Source organism: Oncorhynchus keta, chromosome 6 (assembly GCF_023373465.1).
Source record: "Oncorhynchus keta strain PuntledgeMale-10-30-2019 chromosome 6, Oket_V2, whole genome shotgun sequence".
Classification (NCBI taxonomy): Eukaryota; Metazoa; Chordata; class Actinopteri; order Salmoniformes; family Salmonidae; genus Oncorhynchus; species Oncorhynchus keta.
The window spans coordinates 11,741,260-11,763,384 of record NC_068426.1 but is presented as its reverse complement, the minus strand read 5'-3'; the positions used below and the strand labels follow the sequence as shown (position 1 = coordinate 11,763,384).

The following is a 22,125-nucleotide window of genomic DNA, read 5'->3' as shown; positions in this document are numbered from 1 at the left end:
GATATGCTGGAACAGATGTGTGACTTCTAGTGAGTAGTTTAGGCATAAGAAATGTGATTGCTAACCACATGAGCATAGTCTTGTGATGGGACATGACATGTTTGCCTGTTGCCCTCCACCTCTAACCCTAACCCTTCCTCTGGCCTGACCACTTTAATAACAGATTTACTAAAAGTAGGAACATGTTCAAACATGAATTATAATTGACAGCCATTCACTAAGACATATATTGGATTTCAAAGACCTTTTGACTTATTTTTTCGTTCTTATCATTATTTCATTCTCATTACTACCTCATTACTACCTCATTACTACCTCATTACTACCTCATTACTACCTCATTACTACCTCATTACTACCTCATTACTACCTCATTACTACCTCATTACTACCTCATTACTACCTCATTACTACCTCATTACTACCTCATTACTACCTCATAGGTCCAGCAGAAGGGACAGGTCAGAAGTCACGTATGTGGACCAGTTTAGGAGCGACACCAGACTGGAGTAGCAGGAGCTCTGGAAGACCCACCTTTCATCCCGTCAACACCAGACAATGACTACAGTGACTAATTCTATTGAATTAGACTTGCGAAAAGCTAACTCTACATTTTTGTAACTTAGCAGATGCTCTTAGTCAGCTCAAGGATTCAAACCATCTTCCTTTCAGCTACTGGCTCAACACTCTTAATCACTAGGCTACCTGCCACCTAGTAAAGGGGAAATGAATGCCCATTGACAACTCTCCTGTTGGCTGTTATTTTGCGCCAAGGGATGGGAGAGAGGAGAAAGGAAGAAAATATTTTCCCCTTGCAAAGACAATCTTACATGGGTTTACAGAGGAACTTCTGTCATTAAACCTGTTTCAATCAGTGTAGACGCAAGGTTCCATGGAAACCTTATTTAACGGCAGAACAAATCCTAGGAATGGTTTGTTATTATTGCAGTCTACTAAAGACTAACACCATGCTAGCTTACTGCAAGCGTTACTAATACACCCCCTCTCAAAGCAGCTCTCCATTGAGGAAGTTTGCAAATGCATCTACTGTCCATATTCTGTGGCCTGATACACCCCCACCACCACAGAGGACAATGAATCCATCAATTCAATAGAAAATGAATCAAGTTCACTCTCGTACTCTCTGTTTTGTTGGAATTTCCCCCTTCACAAAGATGTACAGTTTTGAAGTTATTAAAGCCGTCTCTTTATAAATACCTATTTCCTATGTAGTGTGGGAGGGTAGGACTTTCAAGGACAGAAGGCAAGCAGAAAGTTTCAATAACCTCAGTAACGGAACTATGATGGGCAGCTCTTATGAACTGAGATTGAAGCACTTCCCTCTCCAGTGGACTGGAGAGAGAAAAGCAAATGGTACAGAGGTGGAATGGTACAGAGGTGGAATGGTACAGAGGTGGAATGGTACAGAGGTGTATAACAACCTGCACTGTCCATCTCCCAATGCCCAGGTGCACCACAAACATCCAGCTGCACCTTCCTCTGCTCTGCGGCTTGTAACGACGTTCTTCTAATCTTGACAAATAGGCGTTAATAAAGTAAACACTTGCAGGCATAGATTTTTGTCAGGCAACATTGGTGGATTTTTGACACTGATACAAAACATTGTGCTAAGACCACTTTTTGGTGGTGGTATAGCAGTGAAACGGCAAAAGTATACATTGCTGTGCGTGGAGAGAATAAACCTTTGGTACACTGTAGTTGCACTGTGCTGTTAATATTGTGCCCAGGGGTATAGAGGGAAGAGCTTGTTAGGGTGTGTTTTTGATTTGACAGGGTGAAACGTTCCATGTGAACACACAAGTATGAAGAGTGCAGGTTCCTCTGAAGCAGACAGGTAAATCTGATGCTTCATCAACCTTACCTTCTCTGTCAAGCCACACCCTATCCTAAGGCATCACTTCTATAATGGGATATATTCAGGTATTGCTAGATTACTGCACACATAGAATGATTATGAGGGGTCCATTGTTTCATGACTCTGCTCTCTAAGGGGTATGGTCCGTGATCTTGCAACCTTTAGAATGGAGCGGTAGCCACACCATAGACCTAATTGTAGGTTGACTGAAGCCTACTGTACATAGCTACTCCCATTCGAACTTTGATACTATAGTTATAATCATGCCATTAAATATAGGATAACTCAGAATAATCATTCTATGAGTACACTAAAGGCTATGGTCTGCAAGGGGTATAAGGTCTTACAACCTTTGAAATGTAGAAGGGTTAATAGTATTGGTATACTTGAACACAACATAGGCCTAATTGTAGTAGGTCGACTTTGATAATAAAGTTTTTCTACCTATAATCTGAGATTTTAGATGTACGGTCTTTGCATGGTCCCTTGAATACATTTTTGCATAGTAACATAAATGGGATGCTATTTTTTCAATGCAATGGAGCCAACTTTCCTTGAGATGAGGAGCAAGGGGCTTGCATTGTACCAGAGGCGGAGGGATGGGTCTATGAAGGGTCTTGTTTCAAATTCTGTGCTGAGACGCAGGCGGAGTAACAGCAACCACTGAGGAGGAGGATCGGTGGAAAATGTATAGATAGGCTAATTGTAACGTTCTAATGTGCAGGAGTAGCGTTCAAAGTTTAGAGCCCAAGTTTACAGAACAGAAGGTAGGACATTGTTAGCGCTGGACGGTCATGACGAATGAGAATCTGTGGCGATAACAAGGTTTCATCTGTTTCCACTCTGCATCCTTGGATACGTTACGCGCGTGTGGATTCGTTTAATTTCAAGAATGTGTGTGATACAGAGTGCGAGGAGTACTATAGTGCGAGGACCGTAACGACTCGAATGTCCAATTACAATCTAAAGTTGTAAAAATGCACGCAGCTACCAGCCTCTCAATGGTCAGTTTGCTAAGTTTTGGCTACCTATCCATGGAATGGATCAAGCCGAATAAAGTGGAGGAGCACACTCAAAACGATCCCTCTATTACGTTTGAACCCAAACAACCACCACACATCATATTCATACTGACGGATGACCAAGGCTTCAATGACATAGGTTACCACAACCCGGACATTCGTACTCCAACTCTAGACAAACTGGCCTCCGAAGGGGTGAAGCTGGATAATTATTACGTTCAACCTATCTGCACTCCGTCACGCAGTCAGCTGATCACGGGCAGGTAAACATAAACCTATACCTAACGTAGCAGACGTAAAAATATCCTAGTATAAACTCAGTTTGCGTCAGCATCTGGCTTCAATTTTTGAGCACTTCCTAAAGCCGACTGGTCGAAGACAATCTGTCCATATGCACTTGAGCAAGTCACTTAAACATCGTCGCTCTGGATAAGAGATTCTGCAGAATTAAGAAAATGTTAGTTTTCCTCTTGATCACAACGTTACACTTGTTGTTTTATGAAGGCTACATTTTTATCTGTAATTACGGTGTACATCCAGGTGAGGAATTACAATGTAGATTCCTAATTATACACCTATGTATTGATAAACTACATAAAGTTGTGATGCATCACATCATGATCAAGATGCAGGGTGCGTTTAGAGATAAATATGCGCATGTTAAAATGCATTCCATTATTAGCCAACTGGTGTTCCCCATAGGGCCTCAGAGTCAGAACAGTGCAATGCCCTTACTCACGTAGAGTGCTTCTAAATGTCTCCCCCAGCGCTGGAAACAACTGTTGCGATGTAAACGTTCTGCACTAATGAGCTGTCCATAGTGATCTTCATCCAGTGCAACACAGAACAACAGCAGCATTTACTGTAAGTTCTCCTGTTGGCAGCTATAGTCAGTCATAACAAATGAGTTAGTCTGAAGATCATTCATAAGAATTGTCATGAAATCTAAACAAAGTTGTTTTGTTTTCCCATGGGAAACAGGGTAAACCCTGGCTGTCCTGTAAGTCTCAGAAAGCCATTGCACAGACATTGAACCGGGTGTGAATACATATACAATAGAGGTGAGGGATACGTACATATTCCACATAGTCATGCACTTGGTGTACTTTACCAGGAAATAGCTGTAAATTGTTGGGGAAGATAAATGCTGTAGATAACTCACTTTCTACCCCAGGTACATGAGCAGAAACATCTGTTGTTGAGATGGACTGTGGAGAGCTGCAGGGTGAGAGGCCAGTATTGTGAAACAACGGTTGAGGGCTGCTTCATCTAGTCTAGCAAGCAGAGACCAGATAAACACAACCATATGAGCACCAGCGTAGGAAGATAATAACCATATGAGCACCAGCGTAGGAAGATAACAACCATATGAGCACCAGCGTAGGAAGATAATAACCATATGAGCACCAGCGTAGGAAGATAATAACCATATGAGCGCCAGCGTAGGAAGATAATAACCATATGAGCACCAGCGTAGGAAGATAACAACCATATGAGCACCAGCGTAGGAAGATAACAACCATATGAGCACCAGCGTAGGAAGATAACAACCATATGAGCACCAGCGTAGGAAGATAATAACCATATGAGCACCAGCGTTGGAAGATAACAACCATATGAGCACCAGCGTAGGAAGATAATAACCATATGAGCACCAGCGTAGGAAGATAATAACCATATGAGCACCAGCGTAGGAAGATAATAACCATATGAGCACCAGCGTAGGAAGATAACAACCATATGAGCACCAGCGTAGGAAGATAATAACCATATGAGCACCAGCGTAGGAAGATAACAACCATATGAGCACCAGCGTAGGAAGATAACAACCATATGAGCACCAGCGTAGGAAGATAACAACCATATGAGCACCAGCGTAGGAAGATAACAACCATATGGCAAGATAAAGATAACAACCATATGAGCACCAGCTTAGGAAGATAACAACCATATGAGCACCAGCGTAGGAAGATAATAACCCATATGAGCACCAGCTTAGGAAGATAACAACCATATGAGCACCAGCGTAGGAAGATAACAAACATATGAGCACCAGCGTTGGAAGATAATAACCATATGAGCACCAGCTTAGGAAGATAACAACCATATGACCACCAGCGTTGGAAGATAACAACCATATGAGCACCAGCTTAGGAAGATAACAACCATATGACCACCAGCGTTGGAAGATAATAAGCACCAGCTATGAGCACCAGCTTAGGAAGATAACAACCATATGAGCACCAGCGTTGGAAGATAACAACCATATGAGCACCAGCGTTGGAAGATAACAACCATATGAGCACCAGCGTAGGAAGATAATAACCATATGAGCACCAGCGTAGGAAGATAACAACCATATGAGCACCAGCGTTGGAAGATAACAACCATATGAGCACCAGCGTTGGAAGATAACAACCATATGAGCACCAGCTTAGGAAGATAACAACCATATGAGCACCAGCGTTGGAAGATAACAACCATATGAGCACCAGCTTAGGAAGATAACAACCATATGAGCACCAGCGTAGGAAGATAACAACCATATGAGCACCAGCGTAGGAAGATAACAACCATATGAGCACCAGCGTAGGAAGATAACAACCATATGAGCACCAGCGTTGGAAGATAACAACCATATGAGCACCAGCGTAGGAAGATAACAACCATATGAGCACCAGCGTTGGAAGATAACAACCATATGAGCACCAGCGTAGGAAGATAACAACCATATGAGCACCAGCGTAGGAAGATAACAACCATATGAGCACCAGCGTAACAACCATATGAGCACCAGCTTAGGAAGATAACAACCATATGAGCACCAGCGTAGGAAGATAACAACCATATGAGCACCAGCGTAGGAAGATAACAACCATATGAGCACCAGCGTTGGAAGATAACAACCATATGAGCACCAGCGTTGGAAGATAATGAACCAGCGTATAATAACCATATGAGCACCAGCGTAGGAAGATAACAACCATATGAGCACCAGCGTAGGAAGATAACAACCATATGAGCACCAGCGTAACAACCATATGGAAGATAACAACCATATGAGCACCAGCGTAGGAAGATAATAACCATATGAGCACCAGCGTAGGAAGATAACAACCAGATGAGCACCAGCGTTGGAAGATAACAACCATATGAGCACCAGCTTAGGAAGATAACAACCATATGACCACCAGCGTTGGAAGATAACAACCATATGAGCACCAGCTTAGGAAGATACCAACCATATGACCACCAGCGTTGGAAGATAATAACCATATGAGCACCAGCTTAGGAAGATAACAACCATATGAGCACCAGCGTTGGAAGATAACAACCATATGAGCACCAGCGTTGGAAGATAACAACCATATGAGCACCAGCGTAGGAAGATAATAACCATATGAGCACCAGCGTAGGAAGATAACAACCATATGAGCACCAGCATTGGAAGATAATAACCATATGAGCACCAGCGTTGGAAGATAACAACCAGAGCACCAGCTTAGGAAGATAACAACCATATGAGCACCAGCGTTGGAAGATAACAACCATATGAGCACCAGCACCAGCGTTAACAACCATATGAGCACCAGCGTAAAGATAACAACCATATGAGCACCAGCGTAGGAAGATAACAACCATATGAGCACCAGCGTTGGAAGATAACAACCATATGAGCACCAGCGTAGGAAGATAACCACCATATGAGCACCAGCGTTGGAAGATAACAACCATATGAGCACCAGCGTAGGAAGATAACAACCATATGAGCACCAGCGTGTTGGAAGATAATAACCATATGAGCACCAGCGTAGGAAGATAACAACCATATGAGCACCAGCTTAGGAAGATAACAACCATATGAGCACCAGCGTAGGAAGATAACAACCATATGAGCACCAGCGTAGGAAGATAACAACCATATGAGCACCAGCGTTAGGAAGATAACAACCATATGAGCACCAGCGTTGGAAGATAACAACCATATGAGCACCAGCGTTGGAAGATAACAACCATATGAGCACCAGCGTAGGAAGATAACCACCATATGAGCACCAGCGTAGGAAGATAACAACCATATGAGCACCAGCGTAGGAAGATAACAACCATATGAGCACCAGCGTAGGAAGATAACAACCATATGAGCACCAGCGTAGGAAGATAACAACCATATGAGCACCAGCGTAGGAAGATAACAACCATATGAGCACCAGCGTAGGAAGATAACAACCATATGAGCACCAGCGTAGGAAGATAACAACCATATGAGCACCAGCGTAGGAAGATAACAACCATATGAGCACCAGCGTAGGAAGATAACAACCATATGAGCACCAGCTTAGGAAGATAACAACCATATGAGCACCAGCTTAGGAAGATAACAACCATATGAGCACCAGCGTAGGAAGATAACAACCATATGAGCACCAGCGTAGGAAGATAACAACCATATGAGCACCAGCGTTAGAAGATAACAACCATATGAGCACCAGCGTTGGAAGATAACAACCATATGAGCACCAGCGTTGGAAGATAACAACCATATGAGCACCAGCTTAGGAAGATAACAACCATATGAGCACCAGCGTTGGAAGATAACAACCATATGAGCACCAGCGTAGGAAGATAACAACCATATGAGCACCAGCGTAGGAAGATAATAACCATATGAGCACCAGCGTTGGAAGATAACAACCATATGAGCACCAGCGTAGGAAGATAACAACCATATGAGCACCAGCGTAGGAAGATAACAACCATATGAGCACCAGCGTTGGAAGATAACAACCATATGAGCACCAGCGTAGGAAGATAACAACCATATGAGCACCAGCGTAGGAAGATAACAACCATATGAGCACCAGCGTTGGAAGATAACAACCATATGAGCACCAGCGTAGGAAGATAACAACCATATGAGCACCAGCGTAGGAAGATAACAACCATATGAGCACCAGCTTAGGAAGATAACAACCATATGAGCACCAGCATAGGAAGATAACAACCATATGAGCACCAGCATTAGGAAGATAACACCAGAGCACCAGCGTAGGAAGATAACAACCATATGAGCACCAGCGTAGGAAGATAACAACCATATGAGCACCAGCGTTGGAAGATAACCACCATATGAGCACCAGCGTAGGAAGATAATAACCATATGAGCACCAGCGTAGGAAGATAACAACCATATGAGCACCAGCGTTGGAAGATAACCACCATATGAGCACCAGCGTAGGAAGATAACAACCATATGAGCACCAGCGTTGGAAGATAACAACCATATGAGCACCAGCGTAGGAAGATAACAACCATATGAGCACCAGCGTAGGAAGATAACAACCATATGAGCACCAGCGTAGGAAGATAACAACCATATGAGCACCAGCGTAGGAAGATAACAACCATATGAGCACCAGCGTAGGAAGATAACAACCATATGAGCACCAGCGTAGGAAGATAACAACCATATGAGCACCAGCGTAGGAAGATAACAACCATATGAGCACCAGCTTAGGAAGATAACAACCATATGAGCACCAGCGTAGGAAGATAGATAATAAGATAACAACCATATGAGCACCAGCGTAGGAAGATAACAACCATATGAGCACCAGCGTAGGAAGATAACAACCATATGAGCACCAGCGTAGGAAGATAACAACCATATGAGCACCAGCTTAGGAAGATAACAACCATATGAGCACCAGCGTAGGAAGATAACAACCATATGAGCACCAGCTTAGGAAGATAACAACCATATGAGCACCAGCGTAGGAAGATAACAACCATATGAGCACCAGCGTAGGAAGATAACAACCATATGAGCACCAGCGTAGGAAGATAACAACCATATGAGCACCAGCGTTGGAAGATAACAACCATATGAGCACCAGCGTTGGAAGATAACAACCATATGAGCACCAGCGTTGGAAGATAATAACCATATGAGCACCAGCGTAAGATAATAACCATATGAAGATAACAACCATATGAGCACCAGCGTAGGAAGATAACAACCATATGAGCACCAGCGTTGGAAGATAACAACCATATGAGCACCAGCGTAGGAAGATAATAACCATATGAGCACCAGCGTAGGAAGATAACAACCATATGAGCACCAGCGTTGGAAGATAACAACCATATGAGCACCAGCGTAGGAAGATAACAACCATATGAGCACCAGCGTTGGAAGATAACCACCATATGAGCACCAGCGTAGGAAGATAACCACCATATGAGCACCAGCGTAGGAAGATAACAACCATATGAGCACCAGCGTAGGAAGATAACAACCATATGAGCACCAGCGTTGGAAGATAACCACCATATGAGCGCCAGCGTAGGAAGATAATAACCATATGAGCACCAGCGTTGGAAGATAACCACCATATGAGCACCAGCGTAGGAAGATAATAACCATATGAGCACCAGCGATAAGAAGATAACAACCATATGAGCACCAGCATTGGAAGATAATAACCATATGAGCACCAGCGTTGGAAGATAACAACCATATGAGCACCAGCTTAGGAAGATAACAACCATATGAGCACCAGCGTAGGAAGATAACAACCATATGAGCACCAGCTTAGGAAGATAACAACCATATGAGCACCAGCGTAGGAAGATAACAACCATATGAGCACCAGCAGCGTAGGAAGATAACAACCATATGAGCACCAGTGTAGGAAGATAACAAACATATGAGCACCAGCGTAGGAAGATAACAACCATATGAGCACCAGCGTTGGAAGATAATAACCATATGAGCACCAGCGTAGGAAGATAACAACCATATGAGCACCAGCGTAGGAAGATAACAACCATATGAGCACCAGCGTAGGAAGATAACAACCATATGAGCACCAGCGTAGGAAGATAACAACCATATGAGCACCAGCGTAGGAAGATAACAACCATATGAGCACCAGCTTAGGAAGATAACAACCATATGAGCACCAGCATAGGAAGATAACAACCATATGAGGACCAGCGTAGGAAGATAACAACCATATGAGCACCAGCGTTGGAAGATAACAACCATATGAGCACCAGCGTTGGAAGATAACCACCATATGAGCACCAGCGTAGGAAGATAATAACCATATGAGCACCAGCGTAGGAAGATAACAACCATATGAGCACCAGCGTTGGAAGATAACAACCATATGAGCACCAGCGTAGGAAGATAACAACCATATGAGCACCAGCGTTGGAAGATAACAACCATATGAGCACCAGCTTAGGAAGATAACAACCATATGAGCACCAGCGTAGGAAGATAACAACCATATGAGCACCAGCGTAGGAAGATAACAACCATATGAGCACCAGCGTAGGAAGATAACAACCATATGAGCACCAGCGTAGGAAGATAACAACCATATGAGCACCAGCGTAGGAAGATAACAACCATATGAGCACCAGCGTAGGAAGATAATAACCATATGAGCACCAGCGTAGGAAGATAACAACCATATGAGCACCAGCGTAGGAAGATAACAACCATATGAGCACCAGCGTAGGAAGATAACAACCATATGAGCACCAGCGTAGGAAGATAACAACCATATGAGCACCAGCGTAGGAAGATAACAACCATATGAGCACCAGCTTAGGAAGATAACAACCATATGAGCACCAGCGTAGGAAGATAACAACCATATGAGCACCAGCTTAGGAAGATAACAACCATATGAGCACCAGCGTAGGAAGATAACAACCATATGAGCACCAGCGTAGGAAGATAACAACCATATGAGCACCAGCGTAGGAAGATAACAACCATATGAGCACCAGCTTAGGAAGATAACCACCATATGAGCACCAGCGTAGGAAGATAATAACCATATGAGCACCAGCGTAGGAAGATAACAACCATATGAGCACCAGCGTAGGAAGATAACCACCATATGAGCACCAGCGTAGGAAGATAATAACCATATGAGCACCAGCGTAGGAAGATAACAACCATATGAGCACCAGCGTTGGAAGATAACCACCATATGAGCACCAGCGTAGGAAGATAACAACCATATGAGCACCAGTGTTGGAAGATAAAGATAACCATATGAGCACCAGCGTAGGAAGATAACAACCATATGAGCACCAGTGTTGGAAGATAATAACCATATGAGCACCAGCGTAGGAAGATAACAACCATATGAGCACCAGCTTAGGAAGATAACAACCATATGAGCACCAGCGTAGGAAGATAACAACCATATGAGCACCAGCGTAGGAAGATAACAACCATATGAGCACCAGCGTTGGAAGATAACAACCATATGAGCACCAGCGTTGGAAGATAACAACCATATGAGCACCAGCGTTGGAAGATAATAACCATATGAGCACCAGCGTAGAGCACCAGAAGATAACAACCATATGAGCACCAGCTTAGGAAGATAACAACCATATGAGCACCAGCTTAGGAAGATAACAACCATATGAGCACCAGCTTAGGAAGATAACAACCATATGAGCACCAGCGTAGGAAGATAACAACCATATGAGCACCAGCGTTAGAAGATAACAACCATATGAGCACCAGCTTAGGAAGATAACAACCATATGAGCACCAGCGTAGGAAGATAACAACCATATGAGCACCAGCGTAGGAAGATAACAACCATATGAGCACCAGCGTAGGAAGATAACAACCATATGAGCACCAGCGTAGGAAGATAACAACCATATGAGCACCAGCGTAGGAAGATAACAACCATATGAGCACCAGCGTAGGAAGATAACAACCATATGAGCACCAGCTTAGGAAGATAACAACCATATGAGCACCAGCGTAGGAAGATAACAACCATATGAGCACCAGCGTAGGAAGATAACAACCATATGAGCACCAGCGTAGGAAGATAACAACCATATGAGCACCAGCTTAGGAAGATAACCACCATATGAGCACCAGCGTAGGAAGATAATAACCATATGAGCACCAGCGTAGGAAGATAACAACCATATGAGCACCAGCGTAGGAAGATAACAACCATATGAGCACCAGCGTAGGAAGAGAATTGAGAATGAACGACACAATGCTTGGATGGAGTCCTTGTCTCCTCAGAGTAATGTACCTAAAACACACATTATGTTACCATTATTGAAGTACTCAGAGAAGGTTGAACTTATTGATATGCCTTAACGTCTTTTAAAGTTCACAACTTGGGGAGGTCTTATCGAGAAAATGTAGGGTTGCTAAATATTTTTTGGTGAGAATGGATTACTTTTCAGGAGTAGTGATGTTGGCATATCACACAGCTGCTGCTGGGCTGCTGGACAACAGCTGTGGGGCCATCAGAGCACTGTGTGTGTGTGTATGTGTGTATGTGTGTATGTGTGTGTGTTATGGGGTCGGTTGGAAGCCTGTCACTAGGGGAACAGTTCAACCTAGTTCTGGATCTTCAGAGCTTTTGAAAGGAGAGTGTAATTAGCTGTTGTCTCCCCGGCAACACTCAGGTAATGAACAAGAGCAAGAGGAGTTGATAAACAGACAGGAGCAACACACTTGTTTTTTAGGCTGAGGAGTGAGGACATGACACACGATCTTACTGAAAAAGAGTATAATAGCGTAATAGCCATCCACTCGACATCCAGAAACAGGCCCATTTACAGTTAGAGATGGGAGTGAGGGAGGTAGGTAGGGAGGTAAGGAGATAGGGAGGGAGGGAATAGAGCCGTGGAATGTTTCTTTGTAGGCGTGTGTATATCTGCACTGCATCACCCTTTACATCAACTCTCAGTAGACCCTATCACCACATGCTCATTCAGACCCAGTGTGGGCCGTTAGATAAAGGGGCTCATTCAGACCAAGTGTGGGTCGTAGGAGGAAGGGGCTCATTCAGACCCAGTGTGGGTCGTGGGAGGAAGGGGCTCATTCAGACCCAGTGTGGGTCGTGAGGGAAGGGTTCATTCAGAATCACTGTGGGTCATATGAGGAAGGGGCTCATTCAGACCCAGTGTGGGTCATGAAAGGAAGGGGCTCATTCAGAATCACTGTGGGTCGTAGGAGGAAGGGGCTCCTTCAGAACCAGTGTGGGTCGTGAGGGAAGGGCTCATTCAGAATCAGTGTGGGTCGTAAGAGGAAGGGGGTCATTCAGACTCAGTGTTGGTCGTTGGAAGAAGGGGCTCATTCAGACCCAGTGTAGGTTGGGTAGGAAGGGGATGATTCAGACTCAGTGTGGGTCGAAGGAGGAAGGGGCTCATTCAGATCCAGTGTAGGTTGGGTAGGAAGGGGATGATTCAGACTCAGTGTGGGTCGAAGGAGGAAGGGGCTCATTCAGACCCAGTGTGGGTCGTGTAGGAAGGCGCTCATTCATACTCAATTTGGGTTGTGAGAGGAAGGGGATCATTCAGACTCAGTGTGGATCGCAGGAGGAAGCGGATGATTCAGACTCAGTGTGGATCGCAGGAGGAAGGGGATGATTCAGACTCAGTGTGGATCGAAGGAGGAAGGGGATGATTCAGACTCAGTGTGGATCATGGGAGGAAGGGGATCATTCAGACTCAGTGTGGATCATAGGAGGAAGGGGATCATTCAGACTCAGTGTGGATCATAGGAGGAAGGGGATCATTCAGACTCAGTGTGGATCATAGGAGGAAGGGGATCATTCAGACTCAGTGTGGATCATGGGAGGAAGGGGATCATTCAGACTCAGTGTGGATCATGGGAGGAAGGGGATCATTCAGACTCAGTGTGGATCATGGGAGGAAGGGGATCATTTAGACTCAGTGTGGATCATGGGAGGAAGGGGATCATTCAGACTCAGTGTGGATCATGGGAGGAAGGGACTCATTTGACTCAGTGCGGGTCGTATATGGGAAGGGGCTTGCCTGAAGGAAGTAGAGTGTGTCTCCATGCTTACTGCAGTGCAGACCACCCAAATATCAGACCATGCAAATAACCTGGGTGGCCAGTCAACAGTTATACAGGGACATGGTACAAGTGTTTTAACGTTGTATAATGTAACTGAAGTACTACACGCTACTAAAAATAGGGAAATGTTCAAGGTTTATGAAAAATGCTATATATTTTTTTATGTAGAATGGTTTGGTATTTCTGTTAGTGGCGTCAGCACAGACATCGTAGTGTTTATTATAGTTCAGTCGGGGGCTATACTTGTTCTTCATATTTCTGCAACATTCCTTTTCTCACCCGTAACACTCTTAGAAAAAAAGGTGCTATCTCGAACCTAAAAGGATTCTTTGACTGTACCCAGATGAGAACCCTTTGAAGAATAATTTTTGGTTCCAGGTAGAACCCTTTCGGTTCCAGGTAGAACTCTTTTGGTTCCAGTTAGAACTCTTTTGGGTTCCATGCAGAACCCTTTCCACAGAGGTTATCATATAGGAACAGCCAAATAATATTTTTGAACTCCTTTTGTGTGTATCCTCGCACAGTATGCCAGTAATACCCTTCTCCTTCCATTTAAGCAGACTCCTGGCAGAAAACAAAGGCTTATGTTTACATGAGTGGTTCCTTAAAGACTAATTGACTTCATTAGTTGCCTTTTATGGCTTGAAAGCTGTGGTCCGGCTGTAACACAAGCTTTGTCAACCACACTGTAATTAAATGGTTGGTAGAGCACAAACTACTTGTCTGTAATGACAGAGTATCTTCAGTAAGGCTGTTCTCAGCATCATGACTATATTTTGGAATCAGTTCCAGCTGAACGTGTTTTGTACATAATCAATGAGGATGATTAAGATTTGTTATTGGATATTATTTCTCTTTACACAGATACCAGATCCACACAGGCCTTCAGCATTCCATCATCCGGCCTCGACAGCCCAACTGCCTCCCCCTGGACATGACCACACTTCCACAGCGACTGCAGGAAGCAGGGTACGCTACTCACATGGTGGGCAAATGGCATCTTGGCTTCTATAGGAAGGAGTGTCTGCCCACACGCAGAGGCTTCCACAGCTACTTTGGCTCTCTGACGGGCAGTGTGGACTACTACACGTATGGTTCCTGTGACGGACCAGGCCTATGTGGCTACGACCTCCACGAGGGGGAGACTGTGGCCTGGGGCCGTGGAGGCAAGTTCTCCACTCACCTCTACACACAGAGGGTACGCAAGATCCTGTCCACTCACGACCCGTCCCGCCAGCCCCTCTTCATGTTCCTCTCCCTCCAGGCTGTCCACACGCCCCTTCAGTCACCCAAGGCCTATATCTACCCCTACCGCGGGATGGGGAACGTAGCCAGAAGGAAGTACGCAGCCTTGGTGTCCATCGTAGACGAGGCTGTACGCAATGTCACCTACGCTCTGCGCAAGTACGGCTACTACCGCAACAGTGTGCTCATCTTCTCCACTGACAACGGTGCCCAGCCGTTCACTGGGGGGAGTAACTGGCCCCTACGGGGACGTAAGGGGACCTACTGGGAGGGAGGTGTCCGTGGGGTGGGCTTCGTACACAGCCCACTGCTGCGTAACAAGCGGAGGGTCTCCAAGGCCCTCATGCACATCACTGACTGGTATCCAACCCTGGTGGGTCTGGCTGGGGGTAACGTGTCACTGACTGAGGGTCTAGATGGCTACAATGTGTGGCCAACCATCAGTGAAGGCAAAGAGTCTCCACGCCTGGAGATACTCCATAACATTGACCCGCTCCATCGGCGCACTGGCCTGCCCCCATCTGGTTCTGGGCAGGAGGCCCAGCATTTGTGGGACACCACGGTCCAGGCTGCCATCCGGGTGGGGGACTGGAAGCTGCTAACAGGGGACCCGGGCCATGGAGACTGGGTCCCACCACAGGTACTGGCCAACTTCCCCGGCAGCTGGTGGACCCTGGAGCGGAACACTGGAGGAACAGGGAAGTCTGTGTGGCTCTTTAACATCACAGTAGACCCTTATGAACGCAGTGACCTGGCGCTGCAGAGGCCTGATGTGGTCAAACAGCTGTTAGCACGTCTGGCCTACTACAACCGCACTGCCGTCCCGGTCCGGTTCCCAACTGACGACCCCCGGGCCAACCCAGACCGCAACGGGGGAGCCTGGGTACCCTGGGTCGGGGGGGACGAAGACGAGCAGAAATGGAACGGGGTCTACAAAAAGGGGAGGAATAAAAGGAAGAAGAAATGCAAGCTGGGTAAACTGAGATCCTTTTTCAAGAAACTGAATACAAGGATAATGTCCAATAGAATATGAGCTGGGAAACTGAATACAAGGATCATGTCCAATAGAATATGAGCTGGGAAACTGAATACAAGGATAATGTCCAATAGAATATGAGCTGGGAAACTGAATACAAGGATAATGTCCAATAGAATATGAGCTGGGAAACTGAATACAAGGATAATGTCCAATAGAATATGAGCTGGGAAACTGAATACAAGGATAATGTCCAATAGAATATGAGCTAATGGAATATGAGCTGGGAAACTGAATACAAGGATAATGTCCAATAGAATATGAGCTGGGAAACTGAATACAAGGATAATGTCCAATAGAATATGAGCTGGGAAACTGAATACAAGGATAATGTCCAATAGAATATGAGCTGGGAAAGTGAATACAAGGATAATGTCCAATAGAATATGAGCTGGGAAAGTAATGAATAGAATATGAGCTGGGAAAGTATACAAGGATAATGTCCAATAGAATATGAGCTGGGAAACTGAATACAAGGATAATGTCCAATAGAATATGAGCTGGGAAACTGAATACAAGGATAATGTCCAATAGAATATGAGCTGGGAAAGTGAATACAAGGATAATGTCCAATAGAATATGAGCTGGGAAAGTGAATACAAGGATAATGTCCAATAGAATATGAGCTGGGAAAGTGAATACAAGGATAATGTCCAATAGAATATGAGCTGGGAAACTGAATACAAGGATAATGTCCAATAGAATATGAGCTGGGAAACTGAATACAAGGATAATGTCCAATAGAATATGAGCTGGGAAACTGAATACAAGGATAATGTCCAATAGAATATGAGCTGGGAAACTGAATACAAGGATAATGTCCAATAGAATATGAGCTGGGAAACTGAATACAAGGATAATGTCCAATAGAATATGAGCTGGGAAAGTGAATGACACTCAGTGACATGTAGCCTTCATCAGGGTTGGGTAGGTAACTTTCTACATGTAATCTGTTACTCCCCAATCCTGACTATACATTTAACACTGCAACAATATTCTGAGCCAGCAATATCTGTTTTCACACCTGTGTGTGTTTGTGAAAAGGGGAAATGATTTTTACTATTGTGCATCTCTTTGTCTGTGCCTTTAGATGTTTTTGGATGTAAGACTATCGTGTTCTGTGGTATTTGTCACATGTTCCACTACATCTATACGTAGTGTGTAGCTAAGTGAATTGAACATGCTGCATGTATACTTTGACCGACTCAATTGTGGGTTAATGGACTACTAATGAACTGACCTGTTATGGGAATGTTTTTGAGAATGTCTAAGAAATTAAACAACTTTTTTGTTGTTGTTGTTGATAACCACAGAAAGTAACGTCAGATTCTTTACTTCTTTGTGAAAACCAAAGAAACTACCCACTGGGAAAAAACTGGTTGAGGCAATGTTGTTTCCATGTCATTTCAACCCCCCAAAAATCGATGTGATGATGTTGATTCAACGTAGAAAACTCATTGAATTCACAATAAATCATCAGCATAAGGGCATTTGGTCTTTTTTACACCCAACCTTTAACCTAAACCCAATGACACGGTGACATTTGTTGTTGAATTCACATTAGTTGACAACTCAACCAAGTATAAATCAAAGCTAGATGTTGAACTGACGTCTGTGCCCAGTGGGTAATACCATATTCCTCTATATTTATTTATGATAACCACAGAAACTAACATCATATTTCTCTATATGTCTTTGTGATAACCACAGAAACTAACATCATATTTCTCTACAAGACCATGGTGCTTGCTCAAAGACCATGGTGCTTGCCTACGGAGCTGTGAGGGGAACGGCACCTCAGTACCTCCAGGCTCTGATCAGGCCCTACACCCAATCAAGGGCACTGCGTTCATCCACCTCTGGCCTGCTCGCCTCCCTACCACTGAGGAAGTACAGTTCCCGCTCAGCCCAGTCAAAACTGTTCGCTGCTCTGGCCCCCCAATGGTGGAACAAACTCCCTCACGACGCCAGGACAGCGGAGTCAATCACCACCTTCCGGAGACACCTGAAACCCCACCTCTTTAAGGAATACCTAGGATAGGATAAAGTAATCCTTCTCACACCCCCCTTAAAAGATTTAGATGCACTATTGTAAAGTGGCTGTTCCACTGGATGTCATAAGGTGAATGCACCAATTTGTAAGTCGCTCTGGATAAGAGCGTCTGCTAAATGACTTAAATGTAATGTAAATGTATATGTCTTTGTGATAACCACAGAAACTAACATCATATTCCTCTATATGTATTTGTGATAACCACAGAAACTAACATCATATTCCTCTATATGTCTTTGTGATAACCACAGAAACTAACAGAAACTAACATCATATTTTTGTGATAACCCCACAGAAACTAACATCTATGTCTAACATCATATTTCTCTATATGTCTTTGTGATAACCACAGAAACTAACATCATATTCCTCTATATGTCTTTGTGATAACCACAGAAACTAACATCATATTCCTCTATATGTCTTTGTGATAACCACAGAAACTAACACATCATATTTCTCTATATGTCTTTGTGATAACCACAGAAACTAACATCATATTTCATATCTATATGTCTTTGTGATAACCACAGAAACTAACATCATATTTCTCTATATGTCTTTGTGATAACCACAGAAACTAATCATATTCCTCTATTTCTCTGTGATAGAAAAACTAACATCATATTTCTCTATATGTCTTTGTGATAACCACAGAAACTAACATCATATTTCTCTATATGTCTTTGTGATAACCACAGAAACTAACATCATATTTCTCTATATGTCTCTGTGATAACCACAAAAACTAACATCATATTCCTCTATATGTCTTTGTGATAACCACAGAAACTAACATCATATTCCTCTATATGTATTTGTGATAACCACAGAAACTAACATCATATTCCTCTATATGTCTTTGTGATAACCACAGAAACTAACATCATATTTCTCTATGTCTTTGTGATAACCACAGAAACTAACATCATATTTCTCTATATGTCTTTGTGATAACCACAGAAACTAACATCATATTTCTCTATATGTCTTTGTGATAACCACAGAAACTATCATCATATTCCTCTATATGTCTGTGATAACCACAGAAACTAACATCATATTTCTCTATATGTCTTTGTGATAACCACAGAAACTAACATCATATTTCTCTATATGTCTTTGTGATAACCACAGAAACTATCATCATATTCCTCTATATGTCTCTGTGATAACCACAGAAACTAACATCATATTCCTCTATATGTCTTTGTGATAACCACAGAAACTAACATCATATTCCTCTATATGTCTTTGTGATAACCACAGAAACTAACATCATATTCCTCTATATGTCTTTGTGATAACCACAGAAACTAACATCATATTTCTCTATATGTCTTTGTGATAACCACAGAAACTAACATCATATTTTCTATATGTCTTTGTGATAACCACAGAAACTAACATCATATTTCTCTATATGTCTTTGTGATAACCACAGAAACTATCATCATATTCCTCTATATGTCTCTGTGATAACCACAGAAACTAACATCATATTTCTCTATATGTCTTTGTGATAACCACAGAAACTAACATCATATTTCTCTATATGTCTCTGTGATAACCACAAAAACTAACATCATATTTCTCTATATGTCTTTGTGATAACCACAGAAACTAACATCATATTTCTCTATATGTCTCTGTGATAACCACAAAAACTAACATCATATTCCTCTATATGTCTTTGTGATAACCACAGAAACTAACATCATATTTCTCTATATGTCTCTGTGATAACCACAAAAACTAACATCATATTCTCTATATGTCTTTGTGATAACCACAGAAACTAACATCATATTTCTCTATATGTCTCTGTGATAACCACAGAAAGTAACATCATATTCCTCTATATGTCTTTGTGATAACCACAGAAACTAACATCATATTTCTCTATATGTCTTTGTGATAACCACAGAAACTAACATCATATTTCTCTATATGTCTTTGTGATAACCACAGAAACTATCATCATATTTCTCTATATGTCTCTGTGATAACCACAGAAACTAACATCATATTTCTCTATATGTCTCTGTGATAACCACAGAAACTAACATCATATTTCTCTATATGTCTCTGTGATAACCACAGAAAGTAACATCATATTCCTCTATGTCTTTGTGATAACCACAGAAAGTAACATCATATTCCTCTATATGTCTTTGTGATAACCACAGACATCCTCACCTTTTTACTTATTTGTGACACCCTCATCTTGACAATATTATTATTATTATATATAAAATAGTTAATGATATCTCTGAATCTGAGGCATCCAAGAAAAACAAAATGTCCAGGAAAAATGCTTGGGCCCATTATCTCTTAACTGTTCAGTAAAGCAGATGTTTGTCTCCATACGGGAACTATGGAGAGGGCAGACGTCTCCTGGAATAAAAGACGAAGAGATGACAGACGATCTCTGTCCAGCTGTGTGTGTGTGTGTGTGTGTGTGTGTGTGTGTGTGTGTGTGTGTGTGTGTGTGTGTGTGTGTGTGTGTGTGTGTGTGTGTGTGTGTGTGTGTGTGTGTGTGTGTGTGTGTGTGTGTGTGTGTGTGTGTGAGAGAGAGAGAGAGAGAGAGGGGGTAAATTGGAGCGGGAGAGAGATAGAGATAAGTGCATTTATTAAAGACTATAATACATCTAAAGTGAACCAAGGCTGACTCACTGGCCATTACTACTGTCTGATTAATGACATGGACAGATCTGAATGCACATTATTTGGTCTTTTCACAGTAATGTGAATCTCATAGAGATGACTCTGCATAGAGTTAATGGGAGATATTTCCATTTTAGCCCATTTACTCCCCATTCTACTTAACCATGGAGTTTATTGCACTGTCTATTTTGTGCTACCTGAAGAGCTTTTACTATGTGATCTACAATCCTCCCGTGACCTTTACCAGTATGAAAAGGAGCATTGACAAGTGTAAATGTTCATTTTTTAAACTTGAGTTTATTTCGTAAATATTTTCTTAACTATTATTTTTCTTAAAACTGCATTGTTGGTTAACGGCTTGTAAGTAAGCATATCACAAATACAATTTAATTTGGTTTGAATATAAAATACAGCTAAGAGAAATGTATGGATGTGGTAGAGGAGGATTTACAGAATGAATTTGTTTCTATTGTGAGCTCTCAGAAAAGAAGCTTGTCAGAGTTGACACAATGCAGTTGTTATGCAGCAGATGACTGTGCTGAGTGACTCATGATTTCTTTACATGTTATAAGGGCCGTTCTTATCACTGTGGTTCACCCCTTATGACTGAGACACATTTTTGTCACACTTTATTTGGATAGTCCCATACAAAACATTAGGAACACCTACCTAATATTGAATTGCACCCCCCCCCCCCCTTTTTTTGTCTACAGAACCACCTCAATTCATCAGGGCATGGATTACAAGGTGTCGAAAGCGTTCCACAGGGATGTTGGCCCATGTTGACTCCAAAGCTTCCCACAGTTGTGTCAAGTTGGCTGGATGTACTTTGGGTGGGGGACCATTCTTGATACACACAGGAAACTGTTGAGTGTGGAAAAACCCAGCAGTGTTGCAGTTCTGGACACAAACCAGTGCACTTGGCACCTACTACCATACCCCCTTCAAAGGCACTTCAATATTTTGTCTTTCCCATTCACCCTCTGAATGGCACACAAACACAATACATGTCTCAAGTCTTAAAAATCCTTCTTTAACCTGTCTCCTCCCCTTCATCTACACTGATTGAAGTGGATTAACGAGTGACATCTATAAGGGATCATAGCTTTCACCTGGTCAGTCTATGTCATGGAAAGATCAGGTGTTCCTGTTGATAAGAAACTGCCTGCTAAGGTTAGGGTTAGGGTAGGGTTTAGAATAGGGGTTAGGGTTAAAGGTTAGGGCTAGGGGAAGGGTTAAAGGTTAGGGGAAGGGTTAAAGGTTAGGGCTAGGGGAAGGGTTAAAGGTTAGGGCTTGGGTTAAAGGTTAGGGCTAGGGGAAGCATTAAAGGTT

At 42.9% G+C, this 22,125-nt stretch overlaps 1 protein-coding gene across 1 annotated transcript; it reads left to right on the top strand.

Moving 5' to 3' along the window:
- Positions 1 to 2,516: 2,516 nt before the first annotated feature.
- Positions 2,517 to 16,284, top strand: arsib (arylsulfatase family, member Ib). The gene is made up of 2 exons (XM_052520673.1): positions 2,517 to 3,161; positions 14,657 to 16,284. Exons 1-2 carry the CDS (start codon positions 2,854 to 2,856, stop codon positions 16,068 to 16,070), a joined length of 1,722 nt encoding a protein of 573 aa, XP_052376633.1. The 5' UTR covers positions 2,517 to 2,853; the 3' UTR covers positions 16,071 to 16,284.
- Positions 16,285 to 22,125: the final 5,841 nt, after the last annotated feature.

Excerpts from the sequence above, each read along its gene's own strand:
- arsib (XM_052520673.1), top strand. The coding sequence starts at position 2,854 with ATGCACGCAGCTACCAGCCTCTCAATGGTCAGTTTGCTAAGTTTTGGC. Across the intron at positions 3,162-14,656 it reads AGTCAGCTGATCACGGGCAG|ATACCAGATCCACACAGGCC; the intron begins GTAAACATAAAC and ends CTCTTTACACAG.